The sequence below is a fragment of the Barbus barbus genome (genome assembly GCF_936440315.1).
Source record: "Barbus barbus genome assembly, chromosome: 7".
Classification (NCBI taxonomy): domain Eukaryota; kingdom Metazoa; phylum Chordata; class Actinopteri; order Cypriniformes; family Cyprinidae; genus Barbus; species Barbus barbus.
In genome coordinates this window covers 22,803,728-22,829,765 of record NC_136735.1, presented here as the reverse complement: position 1 = coordinate 22,829,765, position 26,038 = coordinate 22,803,728, and the positions used below count along the sequence as shown (strand labels likewise).

The 26,038-nt window shown below is 36.0% G+C and overlaps 1 protein-coding gene across 1 annotated transcript; it reads right to left on the bottom strand.

Annotated features, from left to right (window-relative positions):
- Positions 1-228: 228 nt before the first annotated feature.
- On the bottom strand, positions 229-24,805 carry LOC306872439 (endophilin-A1-like). The gene is made up of 9 exons (XM_079420996.1): positions 24,602-24,805; positions 11,355-11,423; positions 9,012-9,084; positions 8,758-8,901; positions 6,617-6,750; positions 5,252-5,410; positions 4,288-4,391; positions 2,218-2,336; positions 229-2,120 (listed from the first exon to the last, which is right to left on the bottom strand). Exons 1-9 carry the CDS (start codon positions 24,644-24,646, stop codon positions 1,924-1,926), a joined length of 1,044 nt encoding a protein of 347 aa, XP_079277122.1. The 5' UTR covers positions 24,647-24,805; the 3' UTR covers positions 229-1,923.
- Between the last annotated feature and the right edge of the window lie 1,233 nt (positions 24,806-26,038).

The window sequence follows — 26,038 nt, the reverse complement described above, 5'->3', positions numbered from 1 at the left end:
CAGACTGTTCCTGCATGTTTCTATGTGGTACTTTATCAAAAAATAGACGGTCAAATGATAGATAACCTGAAATGTCATTTTGACCTCTGACCTCTTGGAACAGAAAGAAAAACTTGCTAAAAATTCAAAATCTCATACAAATATTCAAGAAAGTTTAATGCTCCCATGGGCAATTACACATCAGAGAAATTTGTTAAGAATTTGATTTAGCTAATTAATTTTTTTTTTGACAAATTCTGAGATAAACAAGGAAAAATGTTCAGTCTGTGTTGTGGCAGCCTCACCTACTGGTTTGTCAAACAAAATACACACACTCCACATAGCACCATTAAACTTTTAAATAATTTTTTATTGTAGTTACACTATTTTTTCATTCTCAGTACAAGCCTAACAATTGAGATGAGTCACTGAAAATTCATGCTGGAGTTGATATGCAGTGCTTTCTGACTAAACACTCCCCCAGCACTTTAATAAATATCCAGTGTCTATTTTATATTTAGTGGTAAATTCTTTAACACTGATCCAAAAGTAACACATGGTACTACAGTTACATGACTATACACAAATAGGAAATAAAACACAAATGACTGTACAGACCTCACTGAGGATAAACAACAATTTAAAAAAATATTGGAATGTCCTGCCAATACAAGATACGCTCATTTTATTTTTTAAATATAAAGGGGATCTTAGATTTGACAATAATAAATACATTAACTAAACACACTTAAATCTTTTAAGAATACATTATCTTATTCTGTCAAATATGTCAATGACAAATTATACATCATTTACAGTCAGAAATGAATCATGGCCTTAAATCGGACATTAGGTGACATCATTTTTGTGATGTTAAAATATTTCCTGTTTAACATGAAAGGTGCAACAACCATGTGTTAATCAGATCCTAAAAGAGTTTAAACACTGTTGCTCTGTGGCACTTTCAAATTCAGGCTGAGACTGTCTGTGCATGGAAAACCCGTTTCTGAAAAACATTCTTTACAGTTCAGTTTGTTGTGATTACTTGCACAAAAACTACACACTTCAGCTTCGCAAAAGGAAGAGAGAAATATATGAAAAATGTTTGATATGCACAGTTTCATGGGTTCAGATAACAGTCATATAGTAACACACAAACACACACACACACGCTACGTCATGAAAGAATTTTGGGTTGCCTTTTAGTGCCCAGTTTACCATCTATGGAATGGGATATGGAAGCTTGAAAATACCCACTGGATTCATGGACCATGCAGAATGTTACATGACAGATAAATGACACACTGTAACACAATAAATAAATGATTTGCTTAACTTTCCTTGTCTCATTTTTTTCTTTGTTGCTAAATATTAATCTATTTAAATAGTCAAATCTACCACCACTTAAAGGCTAAAATTTATTTCAGGACATTAAAGAAACATCGGAACATTTTACACTATGAACAGAAAATATGCATTTTGTTTTGCAATTTCAAAGAAAAAAATCCTTCAAATGTTTAATACTCCACATCACCTTGATCATTATTCTTCAGATAACTTTTCATAAATACATTATGCTAAGAACTTAAAACCAATATCCATTTTCTTATTTATTGCAGATGTTTTTTAAAAAGGGTTTGGATAAAGAGACCAATTCAAGGCTTGCTGTTGCAAATGGAAACAGGCAAAAATGAACATAACATCTGAACATACAGGATGAATAGCAGCAGGCAATGCAGAGGTCAGATCAACCAAAGTTAGAGAAATTAATACAACAAAAGTGGTGGCATTCCATGTCAGGAGTTATATTTACGAAAGAGCACTCAAATGATTTTGTTGCTTATTTCCTATGCGCAAATACCACAGAGCTGTTTGTGCTGTTTGTTTTGGTTATTTTCTCTTCTTGCAGAAGTCGTTTGATTGGTTAGGGTACATGCATAAGACTTAATGGGGTAAAGCAACCAGGATATCTACATAGTTGACAGGGAAGAAGCCAGATTGCCCATTGATCTCTCCTTCATACCAGTTGTCATCAATCTTGCTGGATAAGGTGATGATATCACCTTCCTTGAAGCCTAGCTCACCCTCATTTTCAGGGTCGAAATCATAAAGTGCCCGACAGCAAGGCTGGCCCATTGGAGCTGAAACAGGACAAAAAAAGGATTCGTTACAGGACAGAAAAAAAAAGAAAAAGAAGAAATCTTCCATTTCATAGATTTAATTATATTATTGGCTTACCTGGTGACCTGGCAGGGCCACTGTGCCCAATATTCCCATTGTGGTTCTCACTGAAATCCACGGAAGTGCGAGGTTTGGGGACATACTCTCTTCTTGGCTTATTAGAAGCCTCTCTTACTCTGCCCCCCCAAAAAAAAAAGGGATAAAATGAAAAACAAATTGTCACAAAATTAACATTTGTGATCTTGGACCACAAAACCAGTCTTAACTCCCACAGGTATATTTCTAGCAATAGCCAAAAATACATTGTATGGGTCCAAATGATTGATTTTTCTTTTATGCCAAAAATCATTAAGATATTAAGTAAAGATCATACTCCATGAAGATATTTAGTAAATGTCCTTATGTAAATATATTAAAACTTAATTGTTGATTAGTAACATGCTTTGCTAAGGACTTCATTCGGACAATTTTAAAAAGGCAATTTTCTAAATATTTAGATTTTTTTTGCACCCTCAGATTCCAGATAGTTGTATCTCGGTCAATTATTATCCTATTCGAACAAACCATACATCAATGGAAAGCTTATTTATTATAAATCTCAATTTTGAAAAATTTACCCTTATGACCGGATTTGTGGCCCAGGGTCACATTTAAATGTTAATTTTGTGTTTTGTTAATGTTATTTTGTGATTAAAAAAATTAGTAATCATTCATGCCACCAAAACACACGTAAAATAAGTCATTTTTATTTAATAAATGTTCCACCTTCTGAGCAAGCCTTAACGCAAAGCATGTTTTTTGTTTATTTTCATAGTCAGATTTCTTCAGTTGCCACTACAGGCAACTAACGTGCTTTCCCAAACCATACCTACCGAGAACAGTTGGGGTCATTCACACAGGATGTTTTTGTGTTCAAATACAGATGGACTGCAACAGAATGGAACTGAATGGAGTCTCTGTGTGAAGTTAAAAATAGTTCAGCACATCTAGTGTCTGAAAAACGTGACAGTCTTGATGTGAGATGTGATGCAATACAGCGAGAAGCAACGCAACACCCAGGTGCAGGTGGGATACAAAAATGCATCCTGTGTGAAAGCCCCCCCGCAGACTACCTCTGACAGATTGACAAACTTTAAAATCGACTGCTATGAACTGTAGAATTGAAATAAAACAAACACAAATCCACTTTTTTCCCCGAATGACTATATTCAGTGCTTTCGTCTGTCACATTCTTGAAGTGTATTCATTTGAAGGCTTTTCTCAGCAAAGTCTATGTGCGATTAATTACAAATATTTTATCACATATCATATGCATCATGTAATTCATTTGATTTCATTTTTCTAATTGATTGTAAAATCTAATAAAACACTTCAAAGTACAGTCAATCAGAAAATACAACTTAATTGGGGTACTAGGTCATAACCATAGTAATAATGTTAAGAAAGACTTTAATTATTTGCACTTTAGTATGGTAAATTGTGAGTTAACTGCAAACACATTAACTGCTTTAGTTAACTGTAAAACAGGCATTTTCCAAAAACAAACAAAAACTCTTCTTTACATTACACACATCATTTAAAACTAAGAGCTCTCGTGTTTCATTTGGAAAACAGTGCCATTCAAAATGCCACACCAATTTACCAATTACAATTAGTGCTCGTGTACAAACATTTACAGCTAACTAATTTGTGCAGTTAGAAATCATTTCTTTTTACAGTGTAAATATATACTGAATATTCATATATAATGTACAGTGCAAGCAAAATGCTGTGAACTACACTACAATCTTCTTTTGCATGTTCAGAGTGCAGTGTTTTTTCCATTTGTCACATCCATGTGTAGTTGGCATGTTTAAGAGTTAATCATTTAGCAGTTTTAGTTATGGGGCAAAAAACCATTTTAAGGATTCATAAATCATATGAATGTCATGAGTCACATCAGAAATCATATATATGCAATTGTTAAAAACGGTTTGTACAAGTAATAACATGAAATGAATAGTAAAATTAATTTTCATAAAAAGTAAAAAGTATGGTTAAGCACGGATGTCTGTAATTGCATAGTTTTTCTGAGACGAGATCTTTAAACATTTAGACCAGATTTAGGATTTATTCCAGAATACAGACCTGTCCTCTAACTTGCTGGACAGCTGCTGAAGGATCTCTGCGGCCTGTCTGTGGTAGTTCACCTGAGCTTGGACCAGAGCAGAAAGCTGACTCACTTGTTCAATCTGCAGAAACACAGTTAGAACATCAACAGCCATTACGCACGAAAGCAAATAATGCTTCACTGATTGTATATGAAGGTCAAGACTAACAAACAATGGCTACATTTACATGCACCCTTATAATGCAGTAAAGACAGTACTGAATTACTGCAAGCTTTTGTAAACACTGCGATGATGATTACATTCATATTTAGAGTAACCATGAATCACAGTACATATTAATATGTTAAGTATTGCAGTTTTAATCTGACTATACGCTCATGCATGGGTTCGAAAACATGCTGGAACATTAGAAGCCACACTTTATTGGCATCATGCACATTGATGTTCGGAAATGTGCCTGAAGTGTGTCCATTCCAGTGTTTCCGCCCATCAATAACACACATGATGTCCATGTTGTGTAAAGCTATAAGCATGAACTCAGTTTCCTGAGCTCCCCTGAAGTATGGCTTCTGCAAAATGAGGGAGACCGTGTACCCTAGAACTGGCGAACAGGTCCGTGTACGCAGGAAAGGCTTGAAGGCTGCCTATTTTAAAGCAAAAACATCACACCTTTTAGCAAATAATCTATATAATGGCAAGTATCATGTAAACAGGACTAAAAATGTTTGCCCATGTCATACAAACATACTCGCAGTAATCAGAATATTAACCATGTAGACATAGCCATTGTGTAAGATGAACTGATCAATGAAAGCAAGTGAATCCTGTGACCTATTGTGGGTTATTGCTTCAGAATAAAAGGAAAGGTGTAGTGGGAAGACTCATTGGACATTGGGGCAGAGAAAAGTCAAATGAAACTCTACAGAAGCATGAAATGGATTGTGAACAAGGGCAAGCACCGGTCAGGTCACAGATCTTACATCACTCTCCAGAAGGTTAAACATGCTTTGTTCGGCAACCTCCTTTGAATCATCAAACTTCTCCAAGGCCTGTTTCATCTCATCTTCTGTGACTTTTCCTTGCCTTTTCTTCTTATAGTCAAAGTCCAACCGTCGCCCTTCTAACTTCTTCAGGTGATGCTGTCATAATAGAAAAGATGCAATGTTCAGTTACTGACCTCTAGTGACACATTCAGTCTCCATCAACAGCTGTGACAAAGTATGTTCAAACACCGTGTGACTTCTTCGAAGCCATTTCAAATACTGCTAAATATTCTCACTACAATGTAATAATCACAAGAACATTTAAATCTCACAGGCTATCTAAAAACTGTAGCCTCAACTGAAGTTTGTCAAATCATGTGACTAAATATCAAAAACTAAATATCAGTGACTGACATGAGAGAATCACAGGTTTTTAAAGAGGTCATACATACATTTTTATTGTTTATATTCACTTCAAATATTGTTAGTAGCGTCATTAAAATCTAAATACAGTTACGACTGAATTTATGACCATTTGTCACCTTTCTCTGATCTTAGAATTAAATGAGCCACTTTTGCTGATGCGTGTGAAATGAGACTTAGCCCTTTACTCTTTTAACAGCCCCATCTGTTATCCAACAACAACATAAATCTGCCACTGAATCTGTTAAAGTTGAAATTAAATGATCAGTGGCACTGTAAATAATTTCCAGGAGTTGTAATTGCGATGTCTTCACTTAACCTCAACAATTAATGATATCCTATGACAATGACTTAATTTGAATACAGTTCAGTGCTATTTGAGAGCTTTTAAGTATCAGGTTAGACTGGATTGTGGAAGGTTAGTGAATAAGACAGATATTTATGCTGAAATACCACATGCAAAAGGAACACAACTGTGAATTTTCCGTTAATAGGTCATAAGACAAAATGTTGGAGGGGTAAACATTTTGTCTTAAAGGGATAGTTCACCCAAAAATGAAAATTCTGTCCTCATTTACTCACCCTCAAATAATTCCAAACCTGTATGAATTTCTTTGTTCTGCCGAACACATAGGAAGATATTCTGAAGCATGTGGGAAACAGAGCAGTTCTGGGGCACCAATGACTTCCGTAGTATTTTTTTTTCCTACAATGGAAGTCAATGGTGCCCCAAAACAGCCCGGTTACAAACTTTCTTCAAAATAGCTTCCTTTGTGTTCGACAGAACAAAGAAATTCATACAGGTTTGGAACTATTTGAGGGTGAGTATATGATGACAATTTTCATTTTTTGGGTGAACTATCCGTTTAAAGGATGACTGGTCTAATCTCAAAAGCACTGGCTTTGGGGGGTTCATTGCAATAATTTCTTATATCTCACCTGGATTTCTTTTAAGTCTTTATCATGCATATTCTGCATGGGATCAATAAAGTTTTGCTTGACCTCCATGTCTAGAGCATCTTTAACTTCACCTAGCTCTCGCATGGCGTCTCCAACATCGATCAGACCCAGACCTGTAAAACACAAGTGTACAATATATCTCTCTCTAGAATATAGTTGTATCTTTTAAGGGCAAATGAGTGAGAATACAATGCACTGAATGAAGTAGTTTTTAGTTTATTCATATACTAACATAAAACTAAAAGATCTGGATATGGTAATGATAGATTACATGATGAAGTTGTTTTTAAATTTTTCAGAAATAACAGCCATTTCTTAAAACAACAACTTCTTCAAAACACTTAGTGCATGGTCAGTTTTTAACAAACCCTATTTTTATTTTCCAGAACATACAGTCAAAGGGTTTTCAAACATGACAAATTATACAACTGCACTTCTAAATGCTTCCAGTGTGTTAATATTTGACTGCTGTTATCACAATTCTTTCCTGCTAATTTCCACATTATTAGACATCTGCATATGCTGCAAACAGTTTGTCACTATGCACCAATCAGTGAATACATTATTTGCATATCCTCAAGCTTTCTGTGATGATGATTAAATGCAACAAGTTTTTGAAATGGCAAAACCTTTTGTACTTTAATCTGATTACTCTACCAATTAAATGGGATTTAATTGTATGCAAGCAAGCAACGCGCACAAAAGACTAAACCACCATCATAAATTCTAAGAATGTAGGCAGATTACTTTATTTTAATGGGAGATTGAGAGCATGCATTTTGTTGAGCTGCTCTTTACATGCCTGCTATAACTGATCTCTTGCATCATAGACAGCTTCATTTATTATAAATGAAAGTATTCAGATTTATCGTGCTGCATTGTCCATGTGATGCAGCCACAAAAACAGCAACTACACTGTCAAAACAGTCTGGATTGTGGGTCATTGATAACCTTGTCATGGACCAGATTTTGCCTGCTGGCACGATGTCATTTCAGCCAACCACATTAAACGCCTTAAAGGGTGCACTTGCAAACTTGATAGCATGCAAAATAAAAATGTTTGTGCTGATGCTAGTGAATCTCATAAGTTTTTGTGGTCTGCATTTAAACAATATGAACTTAGAATAGCACACTATCAACTACTATTTCTGCCATGTAATTAGGGGCATCCTCTTAGGCATTTTTACATCTTGTGTTTGTTTTGGAACCTGGCACGTTTTCTCCGCTGGTTTGATTTAAGCATATATGAACAAAGCAATTGCACTCAGATCTGCACCAAAATAATCTGTCTGAGATCGCCTCAGCCTGATTGAAAACAAATTCTGGAATGGTCCAGTTGTGGTGAATGAGACATCAATCCAACACCACCAACAAATGAAGCTGTATCATAACAGGTTATGTAAAAAGCGTCATTGTTTGATTCTGTGGATGAGCGAGCACATTACTTATCGCAGTTGAAACCAAAGACCACCTCTTTATTTTAACGTAGTCTAATTGCTGTTCTTCTCGACTCCCACTCTAAAGGATCAATTATAGTGGGAAAAACAGATACATTGTATGTGCAACGACAGCTACAGAAAAAGCCACAACAAGCCCACAGAGATAACTTGCCAATCCATCTTGACAGATAATAATGGACAACTTAAACATGTACTCTGACCAGTGAGAGGACAGTATTACTCACATGTGACTTGCATAAACATTTTGGTACAATTTTGAAAATGCTGCTGTGTGAAAGTAAACTGAACCAAGAAGAATACTTGTAGATCGTTTGGTACTTAAATAGTTTACAAGTCTGAAAAGAGCCTTATTGGCAGACCTGGTCGTGCCTTGTTAATATTTAAATGTTTAAGCCATCAACATGTTATTTTCCTTATGATTAATGAATTCTGCTAGTTGATGGATGCTAGTAGATGGATTTTTGCTCTTTACACATTAACAAAGACTGAGTTGATGGTTTAATCTAGTTTGCAAACTAATTAACCATTGCATAAAAATGATTTTGGAATAAGGTAGTTTACATTGTGTATGTTAATACTGCGCTATATGTGGAAGAGCTGCCCACAAGGCTAAAAGCTCCGACATTATATATTGTATGTTTATAGCAAAGCTAGAATTACCAAAGCAGGATTCCTCCCCGAGGTCCCTGCCAAACTTTTGCATGGACTCGCCCAGGATGACTTCAGTCTGTGTGTAGCCAGGACCTTTATCTCCACCACGGATTTTAGACATGGAGCTCATCATACTCATTTTGGCACGAGTTGCTTAATAAACAAGCAAAAAAAAGAAAAAGCACAAAAACATAAATGTTATGTACATTAGCGAGATTTTCATTTTTTAAGCTATACTATTGCAAATTATTATTCACATTCACCTGGATTGGGCTGTAGGTACTCCGTTGTCTTGGTAATAATGTCCATCACTGCCCTTGTGGTGACGTCAAATTTCTGTGTTACGGTAAAGATGAAAAGATACAAAAATAGAAAAGAATGATTGTTATATTTTAATGTATTTGTAATGCCATGTCACCGGCAAGGCTATCTTCACGGATAAAACAGAATAAATATATAGCTTTTTGTTAATCGTTTGACTTTTTGTATAAGACATTTAAGGTTAATTCTAGACAAAAATAACAAAATATCTTATTAACTGAATGTAAGAAAGAATTATACATTGCACATATGGCAAAAGCAGTGTCTGACATTACTCATACAGCTTCATGAAAGGGGCCAACGTCAAGTTATTTTTCCACCTATCTGCATACCTTCATAGTTAAGTGCTCAAGAAAGGAAATTCATTAACTGCACTAACTCTATCTTATACAGGTCCTTTTCAAAAAATTAGCATATTGTGATAAAGTTCATTATTTTCTGTAATGTACTGATAAACATTAGACTTTCATATATTTTAGATTCATTACAACACAACTGAAGTAGTTCAAGCCTTTTATTGTTTTAATATTGATGATTTTGGCATACAGCTCATGAAAACCCAAAATTCCTATCTCAAAAAATTAGCATATTTCATCCGACCAATAAAAGAAAAGTGTTTTTAATACAAAAAAAAAAAAAAAAGTCAACCTTCAAATAATTATGTTCAGTTATGCACTCAATACTTGGTCGGGAATCCTTTTGCAGAAATGACTGCTTCAATGCGGCGTGGCATGGAGGCAATGAGCCTGTGGCACTGCTGAGGTGTTATGGAGGCCCAGGATGCTTCGATAGCGGCCTTAAGCTCATCCAGAGTGTTGGGTCTTGCGTCTCTCAACTTTCTCTTCACAATATCCCACAGATTCTCTATGGGGTTCAGGTCAGGAGAGTTGGCAGGCCAATTGAGCACAGTAATACCATGGTCAGTAAACCATTTACCAGTGGTTTTGGCACTGTGAGCAGGTGCCAGGTCGTGCTGAAAAATGAAATCATCTCCATAAAGCTTTTCAGCAGATGGAAGCATGAAGTGCTCCAAAATCTCCTGATAGCTAGCTGCATTGACCCTGCCCTTGATAAAACACAGTGGACCAACACCAGCAGCTGACATGGCACCCCAGACCATCACTGACTGTGGGTACTTGACACTGGACTTCAGGCATTTTGGCATTTCCCTCTCCCCAGTCTTCCTCCAGACTCTGGCACCTTGATTTCCGAATGACATGCAAAATTTGCTTTCATCCGAAAAAAGTACTTTGGACCACTGAGCAACAGTCCAGTGCTGCTTCTCTGTAGCCCAGGTCAGGCGCTTCTGCCGCTGTTTCTGGTTCAAAAGTGACTTGACCTGGGGAATGCGGCACCTGTAGCCCACTTTCTGCACACGCCTGTACACGGTGGCTCTGGATGTTTCTACTCCAGACTCAGTCCACTGCTTCCGCAGGTCCCCCAAGGTCTGGAATCGGTCCTTCTCCACAATCTTCCTCAGGGTCCGGTCACCTCTTCTCGTTGTGCTGCGTTTTCTGCCACACTTTTTCCTTCCCACAGACTTCCCACTGAGGTGCCTTGATACAGCACTCTGGGAACAGCCTATTCGTTCAGAAATTTCTTTCTGTGTCTTACCCTCTTGCTTGAGGGTGTCAATGATGGCCTTCTGGACAGCAGTCAGGTCGGCAGTCTTACCCATGATTGCGGTTTTGAGTAATGAACCAGGCTGGGAGTTTTTAAAAGCCTCAGGAATCTTTTGCAGGTGTTTAGAGTTAATTAGTTGATTCAGATGATTAGGTTAATAGCTCGTTTAGAGAACCTTTTCATGATATGCTAATTTTTTGAGATAGGAATTTTGGGTTTTCATGAGCTGTATGCCAAAATCATCAATATTAAAACAATAAAAGGCTTGAACTACTTCAGTTGTGTTGTAATGAATCTAAAATATATGAAAGTCTAATGTTTATCAGTACATTACAGAAAATAATGAACTTTATCACAATATGCTAATTTTTTGAAAAGGACCTGTATACCTTTTGTTGCCTACAGACCCCAGTAGTTGCTCATTCCTTCATTCTGTCATTCATCTATCCATCCCAGTGTTTTAATCTTTATAAGAGGCATTCTAAAATACACATTTATAAACGCACTCAATTTATTCTCTCTTAATTAGGCAGCGCTAGAATTTTATGTCAATAGATGACCTAATTACACTTTCCAAAATTAGAAACGTCTAATAAACAACCAAATGCTCATTGCTATGCTTCTGAATTAGAATCACATCTCTCTAGCTGCAGGAGGCTTACCTTTTCCATATCCGTGAAGTCATCATCTAATTTAGTTCCCTCTGCCCCTCCGACCTTCTCACTAACTCTCTGCAAAATAAGACCGGACAGTATTAGGTTAATTCTGAATTTTTGTCCATAATACATTCTCATAAAATCTTTTTCCTTTTCCTTCACATTTTGCATGGACCCCTTAGCTTAAAAACTCCTGCTCTGTAGGACATATGCATAACATCCTGTCTGGACCACAGATTTAGTCCAAACACATCTCAAACTTGTATACTGATGCAATATGCTGCATCAAAACAAAAAATAAAAATTTATAATAAATAAAAATCTGAAACTGAGGAATGAAGTCTTTCAATCATATAAGGTCATTGTAGAATAGCCAGTAGAATTTATTCATAAGAAACATCTTTCATAATTTGGAGTCTGCTTAGCTAATATATTGGTTCCCAACCATTCCCATGGACTACCCTTAAGACTACACAAGGGTCTGATTTTTATATTCAAGTTTTCAATTTCTGTTAGTGTCCACTAAACATTTCTACCTGTAAACCTAAAGAAACTGTGTAGATCACAAGTCTCTAATTTGGAGTCAAGTTTCCATCTTTGCAATAAAACATTTTAAGGGGAGAAAAGAAACTGAGTTCTAACGACACAATATAGTACTTAGAAGGTGGTATGTACTGGTTGTCAGCAATATGAGCTACTATAAACAGTGCAAAACAATATTTTGTGTATGGGGAAATACATGCGATTAATATAGTAAATGCTGAAAATAGCGCCTCTGCAGAAAGCTAATTCGACACATTAGTAGAACTTGTTAGAACTCGGTTGAACCTGAACATGGCGGCACGCACAGACGCAGCGGCTTCTCTCTCTCCCGACAGAACGGGGTTTTCGTGTTTTTTGTCTTGTAAGTCGCAATGTTTTTGTACATCTTTGTCACGTCCACCTGTCTTAAAGCGCGCATACAGTACAAATGTCCTCATTTGTATAGTTGTATGTACATGTTTAAACTGTATTTATCCGTATTTGAACGTCTACTGTCAGTGTCTTAAATGTTTACTGTATGCACCAAGGGTCTGAGAGTAACGTAATTTCAATTCGCTGTATGTATGTGCCGTACGTGTGGAAGAATTGACAAAGCAGACTTGACTAGTAACCCACTAATCCAATTTGATGCTAAAATAAACAATGTTTAATTATATCTAGCTGTATCATTTAATTATATCAGTTATTTAACAGTTCTGACAAGCTCTGCTTTGCTATTGAAAATAAAACCATAATCAATGCAGTACTTTATTCCAGAGCTTTAAACATTAACTTGGTGTATTTGTAGAAGTACAAAGTCTTCAGAAAGAAAATGTTTTAAAGACTTTCTGTGTCTGCCAAAGGTTTGTCTGTGCCACAGGCTTTACTCAAAGTTACAAACTTAATCAGAACACCTCAAGACTGAGCTTTCACGATGTGGACATATAGTATGTTAACAATTACATTAATTGGACTACAGTGTAATAGCACACATACAAATTAAATCAACAGTATAACAAACTTAATTACGTAAATTACAGTGAAGTACATGAAATATTATGTAATTGTCGTACTAATAAAAACACCTTAAAAGCTATTTCCTACAATTTCACATTAACTACAGACAATTAACATAATGAATTACAAACAAATTAAATCAGATTCATTCAGCAATGAACTTCACTTTATTATAAAAGATGATCATTCATTTGGGTGAATTTATCAATGAATTACCTGTTGAGATCTGGCAGTTCATAAATGAATGAAAGAATGCATTTTCAATGGAAAGCATAGTGAGGGTGTTTAATCTCTGTTGACCCAAGACATTTCATTAAAAAGAAATTAACAACTCAAGATACAGATGGATGACAGCACCATACCAGTCTCTTATTTAAAATGATTACTGGCCAACATTTAATTCATCATTAATCCTAGTCTGGTACTGTCCAGGGAATGAAAATGAACAGATTAAGCAGGTTTATTTGATAAATGCTGATTACCATGTACAGTATATAGGCCTACAGAAATACTCCAGTAACTACACTTTACATAGCTACTAAACATCCTTTTCAAAAAATCTTAATCAGAATATGGACCTTAGGTTACATAGGTTAACATGTCATAAATAAAAACAGATTACAGACTAAATGCTTTCACCTTTGCTTTGTTGATCTTCATATTTGAATATTTTACTGAAGCAATTTCCTTTGGGTTCTATGAACCTAATTTAATTTGCATATATTATTTGCACTTTTTTTGTAATTGGATTAATTTCACATTTCAAAGAAGTATTCTGCGCTAACATAAGAGTTAAATCAAAACCATCATTCAGCAAACAGTGAACATACACAGGTTTATATACCTGAGGACACACACACACAGACATAGACAGACAGACAGACAGATACAGACACAGACTAGAGTGGCGCTGAGTCCACGCGGGCCGGGCTCGGGCCCATTTAGCTTCTCTCCTTTAATTGTTCCCATATTACGTGCAGAGCACACATGGCGACTGTATGAAATACTGATTATATTATAAATATTACACATCGCCTAAACAATACGCAACGCATATTCGCATGCATTAGCATACAGGTGACAGTTGACCATGCAGAGCATCAGGGAGAATTTGGAGCGTGGTTACTAATAAACGTTCCCAATGCTTGCTGCATTTTGGATCATCCATGCATTTGATGATGATCCTGACTCACCGTCTCCTCATTTATGCACCTTTAGAGTTTTTCAGAAGTGCTCCTGCTCAAAACCGAAAGTGCTTTTTTCCCCCTTTATTTAATGTCTTTATTGCATGCTTTGTTGATATTTTGAGTGCACACAAATAAAAGTAGGCCCTTTACAGTTCTGAACAACGAAGCCTATTACTCTTACCTTTTTGAGCAAAAATGACAGCGTATTTGAAATGTTTCCAATGCAAGTGATCGCTCTGGCGAATCCATGTCAGCTTGCACTCTCCGCACGAACGACTGGATATGCATCAGTGAACATTAACCTAGGTTAAGCCTTTAAACTAACATTGTGGAGCTGTTTTATAACTATAAATTTAATTTTAGACAAGTCGTGATAATTTGAGAAGGCTAAATATATCAAACATAGGCTATGATCAACTCACTGTCTGCCGCTGGCTGCTTGGTCGTTACTTTTATAAAAAAAAAAAAAAAATACATTTAACAATATAAAATAAAAGCGTCAGCTAAATGAATAAATGTAACAAAAAATGCTCCAAACGTTTTTCTAAATAAACTTAATAAAATAACGAAACGAAGTACAATCACTTTGCCATTTCATACAAAACTGATTTTAATAGCTGAAACATAGGCTATAAGCTGTTTTGGGAGAAAGGGAAAAAAAAAAGACGGGCTCGGGTCAGACTTGGGCTGGTAATCTGATAAACTGTCGGACATGGGCCTGAGCGTCTCAGGCCAGGGCTGGGCTAGGGCCTATATTTTAGGCCCGTGCACAGCTCTAACACAGACACACACACTCGTGGGAAGAATAATTGGGGGGAAGTCGTGGCCTAATGGTTAGAGAGTCGGACTCGTAATCGAAAGGTTGCGAGTTCGAGCCCCCGGCCGGCAGGAATTGTAGGTGGGGGGAGGGAATGTCCAGCGCTCTCTCCACCCTCAATACCACGACTGAGGTGCCCTTGAGCAAGGCACCGAACCCCCAATTGCTCCCCGGGCGCTGCAGCATGGCTGCCCACTGCTCCGGGTGTGTGTTCACGGTGTGTGTGTGTGTGTGTGTGTGTGTGGATTTGTTCACTACTCACTGCTGTGTGTGTGCACTTGGATGGGTTAAACGCAGAGCACCAATTTCGAGTATGGGTAACCATACTTGACAATACGTCACGACTTTACTTTACTTTACACACCCACACACCTTCAGGCCAATCATTTAAGAAGCCAGGAACACTGAAAAGAGGACATACAATCATAAACCCTTGAGATACACTGACAGTCACTTAATGTCATCTGAAAAGAAAGGCTTTTACTCTGAGATTAGGGTAAACGTACCTATTAAGCTCACGTACCCATTAAGCACACTTCCATATTTGAAATCAGATTATAAAAAGAAAAAATTAATTTATTATCCTGCTTGATGTCTTAACCAATTTGTGTGTTTGTCACTATATACTTCCTATAATTTCGTCAATCGGATCATTACACACTGAGATATGGGTTTCCATGTGTTCACACTGTCTGGTAGCCATTTTGAAAGCCGTCTGAAAACTTTCACCAAAAGTGGACCCCCTTAAATGTGCATTTTTTAGATGTTTAAGCCTTTATGTGGGGTAAGTTACTTATTGTAAAATTAAGAGATTAAATGTTCAAAGTTTTGCATATTATAACCTGGAACATGAATGTGGGAAATAATTACATTAGATCCAAAAGATAGTTTTAGCAACATAGCGCAGATGCTACAGAACACAGTTAGCTGACTAGCTGTTTAAGATTGTGCGCTACACTAACATATTACTTCACAGGCATTACTGGCTTGTACTTTTACATCCATATTATTATAAATTGTCAGTTTATTGCTGGTCTGTGGCTTTACAGTGCTGTAATTTTGAAAGATTTCATATTATCTTAAGGGGAGTTTAAAGGGTGCACTACTATGAAAATCACAGCTTCAGTGTGACATCAATAAGAAAAAGTATAATTTCATAGATATTGTTAATAATAGTTGTTCATATTAAAATATGTATGAACTTAACATGATCTACACTATTTATCTAGCAAAAATCCTGACATTTTAATAAATATTACATGAAATTTATAAAAGATTGCTGCTCTAATTAAGCTCAGTGTGCTCTCTTTAAGCTCTTCCACATTGAACGTCTATGTAAATACTTCATAAACAGACTTCACATATTAACTGATTGTTGTCACTTTAAGTTAAGTCAACTCCAATCTGCAGACTGGCTCTGATCTTTGGCAACTTTCATCAACTTTTCCAGACTGTATATCTGTGGAAAACTGGGGCAAAAATCATCTAGTGTATAAGAGACTATGGATAAGTTAACAACCATTTAAAAAGAGGTTTCATAATGAGGCTACTTTCTGTGTTCATCCCCATAAATGAAATGTTTTATTTGATATTTGAATAAGTGTTACTTTGCAACATCTAGACTAGTCCACGTTCAGCTATGTGCTTATAGATGACACTTCATTATGAATATATAACTGATCAAATTGAATGCCTTTTTGCTTGGATTTAGTGGGGTTTTTTGTGATTGACTTTGTGCCTTCAAAAAATATGTGTTTACAATTATTCTTTAATTTTCTTTCAAATAAGCAAGAATTTTTAATAAAACATGATGTGAGCTTAATGGGAACAAGGGTGTGCTTAAAGGGTACAAAAATGTACCCATTAAGCACAGCTAGACTTTTTGAATTTAATGATGTATATCTTAATTGAAATGGTTTTGTCATTTAAAATAAAATTAAATATTTGTGTGTGAGATTAATATTTTATTTTAACAACTTTTTGTACTGAAACCAATATCTTGTGCACTAAAAATGTCTCAATGTACATTTTGGTGAGCTTAATAGGTACGTTTACCCTACTCCCACATAACTTGAACATAAAACATTAAAAAAAAGCTGAGAGTAATATTAGCTGGATGGTAAACAGCGACCTAGCAGACTATCAAAATACATGGTCAATCTTAAAATAATATATTCAGTTAATAGAACTATGCTATTAATTATCTTAAGGTGGTGTTTAATGATGCCTCCCTTAATAAAAATGGCATTTACTTTTAATAATAACACCCATATTTAGGCATGTGCAATGTGACGATATGTAATTAAAGAAATTAAAAAGAAACATTTTCTAATTTAGCAAGATAGTCCCCAACATATTTTCTTAAATGCCATCGATGTAAAATACTAAATCAACTACTCTATTTAAAATTGTGTGTTGACAATTTAGATGAATAACTGTGGTTTACGTATCTTTAAAATATGGGCAAATACATGTCATAATAGAAACACTATGAGCTCAAATTGAATGTTTCAATCAATTATCTTATCGGTTTTAATTGAAGATGTCTGAAATGTATATTTATGGAATTATTCAATAATATAAGAACCCCATGAATTATGCATACAAATAGTAATAAAACTATTTAAATGGAATGAAAGAATGAACTGCTAGCTTGCTTATTGTGTCCAACGGGTCTACGCAAGTCCACATATCATACTAACAAGGCACTATGCTTCTAATCAAAGGTCAAGAGCTGTATCCAACCACATCAATTTGTGATGCTGTTAGCAAATGCTTGTTGGAAATTTGGTTTCAGGTAACAGCAAATCACTGAACTACATTAGGAACTTTGGACCATAGTTAGCTAGCAATACTTTTAGAAAACAATCCCCTTTGTTATTTGTTAGGAAAATTCTTCAATGTGGTTCCTTCTTATTTAAATGATAGATTTCAGAATGACCAGTTATCAGTGGTACACTCCCAATAACCATTTTATAACCCATTACAGTAAAAAGTGTAAATATCAAACAGGCCTTAATATTTTGTGTTGCCCTCATACAATTCACGCTGTCCTAACTTTAACATATTGCAATTAAGAATATATTCAGATACAGAATATGTCTGTAGACTTTATTCAAAATCATTCCCATGCCCAGTTTTATTTGTTGTGCTGCTACAGTACCACAGATTAACCTGAGAAAGTTCTTTAAATTCAATTCTTGCAGGAAATACAGTCTGGAAGGATGTGGCAGTGATTGAAGAGAAGGAGAGAGAAATGTACATATACATATGTAAAGGATTAAATTAGAGCTTGCCAAAGGTATCGTATCAACCTTGTTACCGGAAATGAAAAGCTGTGCTAATGACTAGGATAGCAGTCACATGAAACCCAATGTGACAGCAGCACATGGAGAAGATAAATTTCCACCCCCACCCTCCAGTCAGACGGCCTTAAAACATTCCCCTGAGTCCGTGCCTCCTGGATTACAAGCACCAAAGATTACCGATTTATAAATAGAACCGATAGATGGACAAATGAAGGAGGTTATGGGATGTCGTCCTCCCATGATTTGTGATTGTCTGCATTGCAGAGATGGATGCACATCCCTTGGGCTGGACAGACACTTCCAGGAACGCAGCATCTCTCTCCTATTATTATGGCTGTGTGTAATTAAGGGCAGCTGAGAAAGCTCATGCATAAAGATGGCTAGAGGAGACATGTGACGTCAATTTAGGGGAAATGGATTTTGTGCGCTCTTTAATAATAATAATAATATCAATCAAAAAATAAATTTATTTTCTGTCGCGGACATTGAGGCGCAAAGTTCAGAGATATCCCTCAAAACAACTTATCAGCTGTGACGAGTAAGTTGAAGTGCGTTGTAACTTATGTGGAAAGCAAATATAGCAATCAGTTTGCACTCAGAGCTCCCGATCTTGCGACTTCACATGGTAGACGTTAAACCGGAAGTCCAAATAATAAATTATTTTAATAAAAAACATTTTTTGTATCTTAAAAAAAAAAAAAGCAAAAGTAAATGTCATGAAACAGATCACACTGGGATGATACAAAAAGACAAGCAAGAGTTTTAAAATTGTGTAATGTCAAACGTCAAATGCTTTGAATGTCAAAAAAAAAAAAAAAAAAATTTAAATGGAAATTTAAATTCACATAAGAAAGAATATTACAGAACACTGTAAAAAAGGAAAGCAGGGGACAGCCTGTAAACAAGTGTCTGAGGACATGGGAGTCCTTGCTGGAATGCATATATGACTTAATGCTAAGGGGGACACAGGACAGAAGCACTGAATCCAGGATGACATAGCAGTTATACAGCTCATTTTTGATGTGCATCCTAGCATGCGATTCATATACAGTCTAAGAGTAGCAAGAAGAGCATAGTATGGCATCAAACCTAAGATTCATAAAATACCAAGGACATGCGTCTGTGTCAATCCAGTGTCATTGTGATGCTGTGGGAAAACGGTACTGTGCTGGTGATGCAATTTTTAAGCTTAACACGGCTCTTATGTAACAGCAGGATGAGCCCCTGCACTGGCATGCGGTATCATCAGACTACAACTAAGTCTTGATTGGTAGAATAGAATAGAATAGAATAGAGAACCATAAAAGGAAAATACAAGCAAGGTTGGTAGAAAGCCATGGTTATAACTTTGTATAGAAAATGCTATACATCAAGGAGATTTACATGGAATCAACCAAAATGATTTCTCACCCAACTTTGCGTACAAGATGTACAGGCATTGAACTATGAGCAAAGCGATTCCAGCATATAATGCCTATTAAACATGCATTTACATTAACAATATACACAGGATATCTGTGTTTGATTTTGTTTTTTTGCACACAAACAAAAGAGCATAATTAAATGCTTTTTAATGGCTGTTGACTTATTCACAGTATTGGACTGTCTGAGTAAGTGCAGTCTCTGATAATGAGATTCTGCATGTTAATGTGCCTGGAGAGAAACAAGTAGTATAGGTTAATCTTAAAAAGATTCAGTATTTTGTTTGTGCCTAATAGAATAGGGGAGTTTAAATGAATAGTTCACCAAAAATGAAAATTCTGTCATTTCTTTCTTCTGTTGAACAGTTGCCAGTAGCCATTGCCTTCCATAGTATTTTTTTCCACATACTATGGAAGTCAGGGCATAGCAACTGTTTGGTTATTAACATTATTCAGAATATCTTCTTTTGTGTTCAACAGAAGAAAGAAACTCACACAGTTTTCGAAAACTTGAGGGTGAGTAAATGAAAGAATTTTCATTTTTGGGTTAAATATCGTGCCTGAAATCTACAAAGGTACTAAAAGTCTAAAAGATTTTGTTTGCACAGTATATTTGTGTACTGTGTTTTATTTATTATGTGTGTGTATATATATATATATATATATATATATATATATATATATATATATAAATATAATACACACCCATGCATGTACATATTTATAATATATATATATTATATATATATATATATATATATATAAATAATTTTTTTCTTAAATATGTACATGCATGGGTGTGTATTTATATAAAATTTTATGAATATAAATTTTACGAATATAAATACATGTAAATATTTTCAAAATATATACTGTATGTGTGTGTATTTATATATACACATAATAAATAAACAGTACACAGAGATATATTATGTAAATAAAAACTTTTATTTTGAATGTGATTAATCGCGATTAATTGTTTGACAGCACTATTATTTTGCTTTAGATTTTACATTGGACATCAACAGCAATGCAACAGTTCCAAAATGCTGATCATACACAAGTAAACAAACACACTTAAACACAGTTACAGGCCCAACAATATGCAGAATTATTCACATGACATACTTTTTGTTATAGTTTCTAAATGTCTCTGGAATTTTGATGGTTTCCTGCTCTTGGCAGTCAAAAATACACTGCACAAAGCACACGGTGGTCAGCACAAACTAGTTTTTGCCCTCATTTCAAGGTAATCTAATGTGATTTTTTAGCTTGCATGGTTTTGTTCATGGCTTTTGAGCATAGTGGTATGACACGAAACCTGTACATTACCCTATTAGAAATGAAAGCCTATGAAGAATCACAAACTATAGCTGTGTAGCCTGATGTAGTACAAGAATAAATTGGTGGTGTTTCCAAGCATTCCAAGTTGCAGTGGTGCCTGCAGCAGTAAAGCTAGATGCTCTGACCATATGTGATCTTGACTGACCTGAGAAACATTTCATTATTATATACTGTATGTTTTTCTGTTAACTACTGAAATAGTGATGCCAATCTTTTGTGAATTAATCTTTTTTTTGCCTGTCCCTTCTTTTCAGTGAATTAGCCAAACAGGTTTAGAAAAATGGTCTGCATCGATTCACATTCATTCGGACCGCACTCTCACTGTATCACCTGAAGCACTTTCTCAGTCAGTAAAACAAACCGTATCATTATACTTAGGAACACAGATAACAAACACTGCCGGATAAAGTAAACAACTGAAACAAAAGGCTATAGTAACTGCAGCCACGGCTGCATCATCTGAATAAGCAGCCATTTTCTGTTGCAGTTATTTTTCTTTGTGAACATGCACTATATGGTGTCTTTGACCATTTCATTGCTTTGTTGTTTCATGTTTTAAAATCTTTAAAACAAGAGACGGTTTTGTTCTTCTCCAAGATTCACTGATTGTTTGGTCCGAAGAGTCTTAAATAATTTGAAATAGAAGTGTGTAACAGTTAAATGAATGCTAGACATACTCAAGAAAAATTAAATTTCTCTCAAACTTGACTTTTTAACATGAACATGTATCTAATTAATTTATTTACTTGGTTAAATATGCACTTTATAAAAATAATTATTTTTAGTCCTGAACATCTTCTCCTGAGGCTAGAGAGGGTCTGACCACCAATTCCCTTCACCATGGACACTAGACAACTTGCTTGCACTGCATTCTTTCATTTTGTCTGTCCAACAATGCTTTTTTTCAGTGACTGTACTGATTTAATCCTAGATACAAGATAACCTGTTTATCACTAGAAAGGCATTCTATCCTCAAAGTACTATTTTAGGAGACAGCCTTCATGTCAGGGGCTGCCCAGGGATGACAAGAAATTCTGTGTAGGAAGACACATGACAGCACAACTGTTTTATAATAGTTTTCAAATGAGGCAAACTGGTATATACTGGATATTTGAGCAGTGATGTCCAAAGACAGGATGTAATCCACTACAATACCATACATCAAAAGAATAAGCCACATTTAATACTCGAAAGAGAGAGAGAAAAAGTTTCTATATAAAATGTAACGCATTTAAATATCTAACATATTTAAAAGATCCCAGTTTGCACTCTTTAATAAATATAAAGTCAACTCAAAGGCATGGTCAAAGATTATTTCAAAACCACTGGCTTGCCAAGTATGCACTATGCAGTATAGCTGACAAATACGTAAACAGGAAAGTGCACCGCAATAAGCAATTTCTAGAATTTGTAATAAAGAAATCAGAATAAAACATCTGTGTTTAGGACAGACGCTGTGGGGATAGGGAGGCTAAAGAAAAAGGTTAGCTTACACTTCCAAGTACAATATTGTATGCAACTAAAATAACAGAGAACTTAGGGCTGGGCGATATATCTCATGCGATATGCATGTGCATCTCGTCAGTAAAGCCGGTTCCTTGATTAGCGGTAAATCTCCATTACCTGTTTTCAGATGGAGCGGCATTTAATACACAGAGCCGTAGATCACTGGCAAGCTACGCAATATCACGTTCATTATGGAAGATATATCGCCCAGCCCTAAGACAACTCATTCATGACGACTTCAGCGTACAAATTCCACTTTTTAAATATCCCCAAATACCCAATGGTAAGTGGAAGGAGGAAGATAATCTCTAATTTTTGCTTCACATCCTTTCCACTACATGTGACAAAATGAAAAATGTAGTACAGAAATGGCAATTGAACTTTATTTGCAGGCTCATAATAACCCTCAGTTAATGAGAACTTGAATTATAAGATCATAGAATGTCTATTTTAAACAACAAACCAAAATTTCTGTACACATGGCCGCTGAGCAGACAATTTCCATGAAATCTCATTTCTCTTTTATGTAACTACCACCATGAGTGATGTGCTAAAACAAGTGTTAAAAAGCTTGAGCAGTTATGAATGCCTAGTAATAAATTATGAGTATATTACATGAACTGCTTATTGTATCTTGAACCCTAAGCAGTGTTTATTTATATTTTGAACTTTTGTTGTTGTAATTCCACATACCTGTGGAACAAATATAGGGAAATATTTAATATACAAGCAAATTTCCAAATAAGATGTAAAACAGGATAAACCTGCCTCTACATAACTGAAGGAAGGCAAATAAGGGAGAAAAAAAATATCACAGAGCAGGCACTATATTTTGTCACGACAAGATTGCATGAAGCTTGTGTATAAAGTACACAGCAAGCTGTGAGATGAAGCAGTGCGTTTGAGGAACCATCTGTACTACAGAGCAGCTCTGAGTCATGCCACCCTCTCCACTGCGCAGCGTGCACTGATGATGTCAGAGCCTGACGATTGGTCAGAATGAGACAGATTATGTTGTTTAATGTCAGGCAATGAGCCGTAAACCCAGCTTCACAAATAGTTAAGGCAGAGGTTTTCAACAACTTCCTTGTTTCAACCTTGTTCCTGGATTTTTATTTTTTTTGGAATCAAACAGGAACAGGTTCGAGTTCAGGGATGCTGGGGTCAAGCCTTTGGCATGTGAGAGCAGTGGTTCCAAAACATGCTGCCGTTTCAAAACTATCCTTAAAATGACAGAATAAAAAATCCAAAATCTTTTCTGCACAAACCATCAGCGTTCATTCCTGTATTCATGCAAGGTGACGCTTCAGGCAAGGACACTAGATGGACATAACAGACCTGGGAGTGAGGCTAGTCTGATGGCACCAGAACATACTTAACCAGCTATTAAATCTGGTATAATGCAGTCATGTCTTAAAAAATAAATACAATTTTTATATAATCAATAAAATATATAAAACTAGTCACAAAACATAAATTTCTTTAAAACAGAATATATATATATATATATATATATATATATATATATATATATATATATATATATATATATATATATATATAGTTCGAGGTCCAATAGGCAATACCCTGACTTGAAAATATATTATACTATATTAGGCTATTAAAAAAAACTAATAAAATAGAAATGAAAAACTAAAATGCACTACAGTATGGGACCCTAATGCCTTCGTAGTGGCTTAGAGCATCATTGAATTGAAGTGTCTCTGCATCACGACTGCTTTAGAGGGCATCGAGGTCAATTTAAGTGTATGAGCTATTATGTAACAACTTTCAGCAACGCATCTTAAATATTCATGTTCACGCGTTTTAATTTCATCGGTGCAAATAACATCTAATGAAAACCTCACGGAAAAAACCCAAAAAACACTGAGCACACGTTCATTCTACCAGCTGAATAAAATGATAGTGGATGATATGAACAAGATCACTGTGACTAGCCTGTTGGTAGCAACGCTACGTTGCGTTCAAAGCAGCACACACTGTTCAGCGTGAATATCCGCATTACGATTCAGGACACAAGCTGCTCGGTCTGCTGTTGCACTGCAGCAAACCCATGTTCAGGCGTGTAATGGTCAACAGAACGGTGAATTTCAATGCCATTGCGCCTTACCTGAGTGGCTTTGTGGAATTGTTTCTTCAGTCCCGCTACAGACATGATTCCGACTGGACTAGTGCTGTTTCTGACCTAACGCCTGAATGTGATGTGCTAAGATGTAAATACGCTCAGAGGTACAGTGGATGTGAGACGTTTATAGCTAAACCCGTGGACGCTGGGAATCACCACAAGCGTAGGCTGATTATAGCAGCTGATCATGACGCGTCAGTGACATCATGCGTCAGGTTCCGCCTCTCCTCAGATTACATCAAAGCCCTCCTTCAGGGGAAACTTCAAGGTTAGTTCAACGCCAACAGGTAGAAATTACAGGCAGTTCTGTTTGAATGGTGGTCAGAGGAGAAAATGCCTTAGTAAACTGAATAAACTGAGTCTGCAGAATAATCTTCAACATTAACCTACATGTTGTTTATTTTGGTGAGCTGGTACTGTTTATAAATTCAGTACACTGTGGTGGAACAGTTAAACCGATAAATTATCCCTATTAGCCTATAATTAAACTAGCAACCTAGTTTTAAACACATCAAATATCTGTGTCCAACTAAATCCAACAATTCGAATCAACAATCAGCAGACAATGTCATCATTTTGTCATCCCTTGTCAAAAAATCCTATTGGAATTCCAGTTTATCCTTTAGGATCTTACTGGATTCTTAGAATCCTATTGGATATTCTGATTGATTTTAATGGAATTTCCCTTTGTCCTATAGGATTTTATTTGATGCTTAGAATCTTATTGGACATTGTGTTTTATTTAATCTTTTATTGATTTGTATCGTAATTGGACATTGTGATTTTAAATGCAAATTCACTTTGTCCTGTAAGATCTTACAGTGCCCTGCGAAAGTATTCATACCCCTTAATGACAAAACAAGGGGGAAGTCGTGGCCTAATGGTTAGAGAGTCGGACTCGTAATCGAAAGGTTGCGAGTTCGAGCCCCCGGCCGGCAGGGATTGTAGGTGGGGGGAGGGAATGTCCAGCGCTCTCTCCACCCTCAATACCACGACTGAGGTGCCCTTGAGCAAGGCACCGAACCCCCAATTGCTCCCCGGGCGCTGCAGCATGGCTGCCCACTGCTCCGGGTGTGTGTTCACGGTGTGTGTGTGTGTGTGCATTTGTTCACTACTCACTGCTGTGTGTGTGCACTTGGATGGGTTAAACGCAGAGCACCAATTTCGAGTATGGGTCACCATACTTGACAATACGTCACGACTTTACTTTACTTTACTTTACTTTAATTTTTTTCACGTTTTATGTTAAACTGCTTTAAATTACTTTTTTCCACATCAATCTACACTCCATACACTATAATGGTAAAGGAAAAAAAAATCTTTGCAAATTTATTAAAAATAAAAAACTTAAATGATTCCATTGCATAAGTACTTATACCCTTATCTGGGACAGTTGGAATTTAGCTCAGGAGCATTCATATT

Excerpts from the sequence above, each read along its gene's own strand:
- LOC306872439 (XM_079420996.1), bottom strand. The coding sequence starts at position 24,646 with ATGTCTGTAGCGGGACTGAAGAAACAATTCCACAAAGCCACTCAG. Across the intron at positions 9,085-11,354 it reads ACTTCACGGATATGGAAAAG|AAATTTGACGTCACCACAAG; the intron begins GTAAGCCTCCTG and ends ACCGTAACACAG. Across the intron at positions 5,411-6,616 it reads AAGACTTAAAAGAAATCCAG|CATCACCTGAAGAAGTTAGA; the intron begins GTGAGATATAAG and ends CTATTATGACAG.